Raw genomic sequence first — 7,720 nt, forward strand, 5'->3', positions numbered from 1 at the left:
GTTGATTATTGATGATTTTCTAATCATAGTAACAGCTTGAGTTACAAAATAGATAAGTGATGGAGAATCATACTGAGAGTTATAAATAGATACAATGACAAAATGATTATGTTCTATGTGTTTTAGGTTTTGTGAGAAATAAAGGCAGGTTCTGTTCTCAGACTGTGTCACAATTAGTACACTGAGCTAGGCGGGGGCGCTGGGGAGGCTCAAAAAGGGAAGTAATGGCCAGATGGCCAGCAGAAAAAGGGAAGTACCGAAGAGAGTTGCTGCAATGAGTCACGGAAGAGATGATGGTTGGGAAATGCTGGGGCTTTCCACCGACTCATCGGTATGTTCCAGAAGTCATGTAGACCTCTCCCATACACAACCATGGGCTGAGAGGGTATAAAAACCAGCAGACAAGGGAAGAAACTGTTCTTTGTCCGCGGCGCTGAAGATGAACCAACAAGAGGACGCAGATTGAAGACCAGCAGAGGACAGCACCCTGGAACCAAGGGAAAGTTGAGACTTCATGCCGCTAAGAAGGGACAAGATCCATCTACCCCCAGCCCTGGTTCCTGATTCAACCAACCCCTCTGCCTCAACCCAACGATCTTTACCCTATTGCAGCAGACTTGGAGAAAAGACAAAGTTCACTGATTGACGAAGATCTGTGCGTTTGAAGGACAACGGACAGTTCTGCTTTGCTTCTATTCTGAAAGGGGACTTTGCCACGTCAGGACAAAGACTCTGACCAAGGACATTTGAAGATTCCTGCTGCCGGGATCAATTGCCATCTGGGTGTGAGTTGAACTGCCCCCAAGAGCCTCGCTTAGTTAAACTAGTGACACAGGATAGGGATAGAAATGGAAATAGGTTGTGATTGATTTAAGTTGAATTTATTGTCTTATTGCGAATTTGTAATCTCTGAAAGTTAATCTGCTTGTCATTTGTCCCTGCTAAAGCTTGCTTAATAAATTATATACTAAAAATTCTAATGAAACTTGTGGACATTGAGATTAATTGAGTCATTTGATCATTGTAGTTTCCCCTGATTACAGTAAAATTACCGTACATGATTCTAGAGATGTGGTGGCTTCGCACTTTCCTTTGGTGAGTGTAAAAATAATGACCCTGCGACTAAGTCACTAAATCTAATCTAGCCGTAAACAAGTGCCGTTATTTTAGGAAAAGAGCTACCGTTAACAGGAGTGGTTGTTGAAGCTATGCAGCTGTGAGGCTACTCAGCTGATTGTTTCTCAACTGAAAAGAGTCATAACTTCTGGATTGTAGGTAGTTAGAGCTAGACGAGTCTTTTCCGCCACCAGTTTAAATAGAATATCTCTTATAAACTGACGTTGGGGTAAGACCCTGGTTTCAGAGATTTTCCGGACCTGTTAGACAGAGAACTGGTCAGTAGTCAGTCAAGCCATTGGTGAGATAAGGGCGGAGCTGGCTATTGCGTAATAACAAACAAAATTTGTTTCAAAAGTGTAAAATTTTCAACTTGAATCTTTTGAAAGAGAAATTTCCTTATGAAAAGCATACAAATTTTGAATTATTTTGTGCTTGATAATTTTTTTGTCCATTCTAAGCAGTAAGAGCAGGACTTTGGTCACTCTCTGAAAAAACCTGCTATTTTTAGCTGTAAGTGTAAAAAATGATTTAAATTTAGAGTTCTGTCATTTTTACAGTAGGTTAGCAACAACCTGTGACATTAAATCAATGCCTTGTGCTATTATTTTCTTATTTTCGGGATACATTTAGCTTGATCATATTCAGATTGTTTTTCGCCACAGATAAGAACTGTAAAAGGTTTGTTCATCCAGAACATTTGTCCCATCCTGCTGCCTTCAACTGAAGTCTGATCCAGCACTGAAATTATTTTAAGAAGGTTTAGGTGTTAAAAAGTAATTGGTTTCCCGATGAAATTGGCTTGGGGAATGTATCATGGAAAGTTACTTTTCCCCTGTGATTGGTTAATAACTCTTGACCTAGTTCTATCTAAAGCTAACGCTGTTTTACTTTCCAAGTTCATTTATGTTTTTAGTTGTTTGCATTGATCATTAAAAAAATAATTGGTTATGCAGAGATGTGGACATGTTTTCTGGCACCTTTGAAGCTTATTGGGGTAAAAAAAAAACAAAAAAAAACTTGTTTTATGTAAGAAATGCCTGTAGTTGGTGATACAGTAAATAAACAAAATGGCAAGAAATGACTTTATGTCTGTTTAAAGATTTGATCTGATTGTGTGGTTAGATTTGTTGGAGCCCTTTAAGATGTTATTAACTCTCGATTCTAGTCGTGTTTCAAACTGTTTGATCTCAGTTAGAGTTGCAGGTGTTTTTAAATTCAGGACAAACACTTAAAAATGTTGATTCCTTACTGTTACAAACTGTCCTGGTCTCAAAAACAGGAAGTTAGTCAACATACGACAAATGCTGCAACGGGAAAGTTTCACTTCAGCCGTCAACATGTCACATCATTCTGAGACCAGACTGTATCTAGAAATTAAAGGCCAAAGGGACATAATGATAAATAAAATATAATATAATCAATAAATGCAAAATGGTTCTTAATATATTGTCGCTCATTTTAACCTCACATTCCACATAAACATCACTTCTTGTCTGAACCTACAGCAACCTAAAAGGAACTCAAAATCACATTCAAATTATATAAAAACTTAAGGAGAAACATAAATATGTTTCAGAACTGTATTTTACTACAAATTAAGCTAGCAGTTATGCATGTATTGGACTGAGCAGGACTTCTGACACTCTTAGAAACTCTGTTAAACTGTGCTGTGGCTTTGCAAGACCTGGGCAATTCCTATAAGCAAAAAAACAAGCTGTGAACCTAAAATCAGCACATCCTCACCTTTGATTGGGGGTTTGCGTGCTTGTTTACAGGAACCAGGGTCTTAAATATTTATGGCGGTGCAGCAGAATCACTGGAACTCTGCACATATTTGCAGTTTGGAGTTATTTTTTATAAAAACACGTAAACCTGAAGCCAAAACAAGCAAGGTCAGCATAATTTGAACTCACTTGAGCCACTATTGGAAGTTTTAGTTTTCATCAAAATTTAAACATGTGTGAGAAAGAGGTATTTAACTATGAAACATGCAAATCTATTGACTTTCAAGGAAAGAGAAAGAGTCACAAATTTAATGACTTTAGACTCAACTTGAAGAAATGATAGAAGACTTTGAACTGGATCATTCAATATATGTTTACTAGACGATTATGGTGAATTGTGATGCTCCAGTGTGATTGGCTGATTCACTACGCAATACAACCTTTTTTAAAAAAAAAAAAACTTGTCCTGTCTGGCAGTGTGGAACTCAGAATTATTGTCTGAGTGTAAAGGTGAAACCCAACATATTTACTTTCTCCATGGTGCTCCACTTGATATATAGATAAATATAAATCTACATGTGATACATGATACATACATACAGGTTTAAATATTGCCACTACATACATCTTGTATTTTCATGTACTTTCCAATGATCTTACAGCTGTTATATGCATGTCCCTCTTGTTTGTCGGTTTAGTTGTTTCCCTTCCTGCAGGTTTCTAGGCAGGGTTCAATGTCGTTGACGTGTGTTCTCTTTGCTTCTTTCTCTCCTCTCCTATCTCATTTCCTCTCAAATCTTTTCTCCACCCTTCTACCTTTCTTTTTCATCTCTGAGTTCATTACATTTTAAATAAACCCAAAGAAATTTCAAATGAAGTTTTATAGATTAAATCAAATCAAACTATCTACCCCAGTCAAGAGTTGTGCAGCTCACTTTAAAATCCAACCATTTCAATGAGATTCACAATTTTACCGTCTTTTTATGTAAGCAACATTGGTGTCATATTTTGGTATTTTAAATCCCATATTAAACAGCTCCACAGAGCAGCTCTCTTTCAGGAAAAAGCTCCTGTCCTGAAGCAATGCTCAACCACTCATCCAAACATTTCTCACATCTCAGTTGGATCATTCCACTGCCATGACTGCAGGGAGTTCAAATAACTAATTCTTCAGAAGCCTTTAACCAATATACATTTGTAGATAAACTACTAATGGGTAATACTGAGGGGATGCAAGCCTTGCTGTAAAACCCAGGGTGTCTTTATGGCCAAACCAAATCAATATTTATGTTTTTTTCTATGTGAAATATCTTCCCTGCAATCTGGTGGAATCCAGTCTGCAATGGGAACCAGTCTCCAGAATATGTCACTGCACTGGGGTGGAGTTTTGAATACAAACTCAGAGTTCCACACAACTCTTTAAAAAAAACCAAGCGAAAATCATTCATTCATCATTCATCATCTGTTGTTGAATTAAAGATAGTTTTATCATTAACCCTCCATAACACTAAAAGGAGAGATAAAAAGGAAATATAAAGAGAAACTCTTCTAGACTCCACATTGTGTATATATATATTTTAGTTATGGCTGCAGATCAGATCATTGCACTTTTGAAGATGTTTCGTCTCTTTGCAGTATGTAGTTGTTTCTATTCATCAGTAATGAAGGCCTCTACTACCTCAATCAAGGTCATGTGTTTGGTTTGTTTGACTGTTAATGAGCCTTTGACCAGTCTGTCTGTTGAACTTATTTAACACATGCCTGCAGATAAAAAATGGAAAAAGAAGAATTGGGAATACTTACCTAAATGGGATTTATTTAAGAGGTTTATTGGGAGACATAACACAACGCAATATTTCCTTCGTCAAAGCAAAGTCTTCACTGCTCTTTGAGGTTTTCTCTTATTCCATCCACAGGGACTGTTTAAATCTCACTTTGTTGGTGAGGGAAATGCTTTCAGGTGTTTATAGAGTATATTTACTGTGCTAAACAGTCCCAGGATCAGAACACAGAGAAGTCTTTGTTCAAGACCTTCAGAAAGTCAAAACATCCCCGGAAGATGTTATGGCAACTGAGGTATATTCAGTCTATGTGTCAGTTTAATGAATTCCAGAAGAACTGCTGTTTGAGTCCAGATAAATTTGGATTTCAGGTCTAAAACATCAGCATTTCTGATATCCAGACTTGGCCCTGCTAACATCTGCCTCCCTGGACAGAAAAAAAAGATAAATAAGCTTATATTTCTAATAATGTTGTATTAAAGCGTGGAACACTGGATGTAACATCAGAGCTACTGTCTAACTTAACCTGATAAAAAAAAACAAAAAAAAAACTGCTTAACCACATACAACTTTACTTAGCATTTTTCAGCCATAGATGAAACCATACTTATTTAATGCATCCAAACACATATTCTAAAGAGAATGTAAGAATTTTAGAGAACATCACTACTTTATGAAATTTGTTCACAACCCAAATTACAGTTTTCAGGGAATTAGAACGACTTCATGGCTCTGTATTCCAACCATTAATCTTGATCTCTATCTGAATTCGGAGTCCTGTTTGCAGAAACATTCAGAAAACTTCACAAAAAATCTGTGGTTCACACTGGAAGGAGAACGGCACCATTTCCTGTGAACTAAATGCTTCCAGTTTGATTGGAAATTTTTGAATACAAAAGAGTTATATTGGTTTTTATTGAATCTCAATAAAAAAGAGGTAGGTTTTTATTTTTTTTGGAAAAACAAAAGTATTAATTTTGATTTACTTATTAGCCAACCTGGATAAAATTTCTGTTTAAAGAGGTCTCTTTTTCTAATCCATTATTGCCAAAAGTTATCAATTTATTTTATTCTCACAACAGTGAGATACACCCGTCTCACTGTAATAATATTATTGACTATGATCGATTTCTACAGACTAACGCTGACCTCTTCCTTAACCATAACCACCTCAAGTATATTCCTAACACTAAACTCAGTTCACATCTTAGACATAAATCTAACACATTATCCAAAAAGGTTTTTTTTACATTGTGTGGGAATGGCAGAGTGTGTTCACAGCGACAAATGTCCTAATAGTGTTGGTTATTTGTCAAGAAAATGTCCTCACAACAATAGCTAAACAAGTACAAATGCACAGACATGCAGAGACACGCACACACCACAAAGCTCTTTCTGAACTCACCAGTCTGATATATAACTCCTCCTGGTAACTCCTCCTAGGAGTTACCAGGAGGAGTAACTCCTAGGAGTTACTCCTAGGAGTTATTCCTCCTGACGGTCAGTCTGAACTCCTCCTGGTAACTCCTCCTAGGAGGAGTTACCAGCTGTGGCTCCTTGTCAACACATTTCTTTGTTCCCTCCCTTCAGATCAGTAGTTGATCTAACAGCTGTCAGGCCTCCATTCCCTGCAGTATCATGTCACATTTAGAGCAGAATTCAGTTTCATTTATGAGGAAGTGAAACTCACAGTCATTCTCACTGAGAGAAGAAATGGCGCAGAAAGGAGTTCAGACGGACCGTGAAAGATTCTCTTGTTCCATCTGCTTGGATCTACTGAAGGATCCGGTGACTACAGCCTGTGGACACAGCTACTGTATGAACTGTATTAAATACTTCTGGGATGGAGAGGACCAGAAAGGAACCTACAGCTGCCCTCAATGTAGAGAGACCTTCAGACAGAGGCCTGTCTTGAAGAAAAACACCCTGTTAGCAGAGTTAATGGAGGACCTGAAGAAAAGTAGAGCCAAAGCTGCTCCAGCTGACCACTGCTATGCTGGACCTGGAGATGTGGCCTGTGGTGTCTGCACTGGGAGGAAGATGAAAGCTACAAAGTCCTGTCTGGTTTGTCTGGTTTCTTACTGTGAGAATCATCTCCAACCTCACTACAATGTTCCTGTTTTAAAGAAACACAAGCTGGTGGATCCCTCTGAGAATCTTCAGCAGAACATCTGCTCTCGTCATGATGAGGTGATGAAGATTTTCTGTCGTACAGATCAGCAGTGTATCTGTTATCTCTGCACTATGGATGAGCATAAAGGCCATGAAACAGTCCCAGCTGCAGCAGAAAGAGATGAGAAACAGAAGGAGCTCCAGGTGAGTCGACAACAAATCCAGAAGAGAATCCAGGACAGAGAGAAAGATGTGAAGCTGCTTCAACAGGAGGTGGAGGCCATCAATGTCTCTGCTGATAAAACAGTGCAGGACAGTGAGAAGATCTTCACCGAGTTGATCCATCTCTTCCAGAAAAGAAGCTCTGAGGTGAAGCAGCAGATCAGATCCCAGCAGGAAACTGAAGTGAGTCAAGTCAAAGGTCTCCAGGAGAAGCTGGAGCAGGAGATCACTGAGCTGAAGAGGAAAGACGCTGAGCTGGAGCAGCTCTCACACACAGAGGATCACAACCAGTTTCTCTTCAGATACCCCTCACTGCCAGCACTCAGTGAGTCTACATGCTCATCCAGCATCAATGTCTGTCCTCTGAGACACTGAGGACATTACAGCAGCTGTGTCAGAGCTCAGAGAGAAACTACAGGAAGTCATGAGAGACTCATGGACAAACATCAAACTGACGATCTATGAGGTGGATGTTCTACTGTCAGAACCAAAACCAAAGACCAGAACTGACTTCTTCAAATATTCAAAAAGAATCACTCTTGATCCAAAGACGGCAAACAGTTATCTGTTATTATCTGAGGGAAACAGAAAAGACACAAAAATTACAAAATTGCAATTTTATCCTGATCATCCAGTGTTACGCCCCCAAGGTCTAGGGGTCCAGGGGCGGTAACATAAAATGTGTCTAGAGCGAAAGTGTAAAGTAAAAATGATTTATTACAAAATAAAGTTTCACAAAACAATACAATTTAACCCAATTAA

The 7,720-nt window shown here is 38.5% G+C and overlaps 1 protein-coding gene across 1 annotated transcript; it reads left to right on the top strand.

The window, feature by feature from the left end:
• Nucleotides 1-6,337: 6,337 nt before the first annotated feature.
• Nucleotides 6,338-7,413, top strand: LOC103151830 (E3 ubiquitin/ISG15 ligase TRIM25). Its single transcript, XM_007572067.2, has one exon. It carries the CDS (start codon nt 6,338-6,340, stop codon nt 7,331-7,333), a length of 996 nt encoding a protein of 331 aa, XP_007572129.2. The 3' UTR covers nt 7,334-7,413.
• The last annotated feature ends 307 nt before the right edge of the window (nt 7,414-7,720 follow it).

Source organism: Poecilia formosa, unplaced genomic scaffold (assembly GCF_000485575.1).
Source record: "Poecilia formosa unplaced genomic scaffold, Poecilia_formosa-5.1.2 Scaffold294, whole genome shotgun sequence".
Taxonomy (NCBI): domain Eukaryota; kingdom Metazoa; phylum Chordata; class Actinopteri; order Cyprinodontiformes; family Poeciliidae; genus Poecilia; species Poecilia formosa.

Excerpts from the sequence above, each read along its gene's own strand:
- LOC103151830 (XM_007572067.2), top strand. The coding sequence starts at position 6,338 with ATGGCGCAGAAAGGAGTTCAGACGGACCGTGAAAGATTCTCTTGTTCC.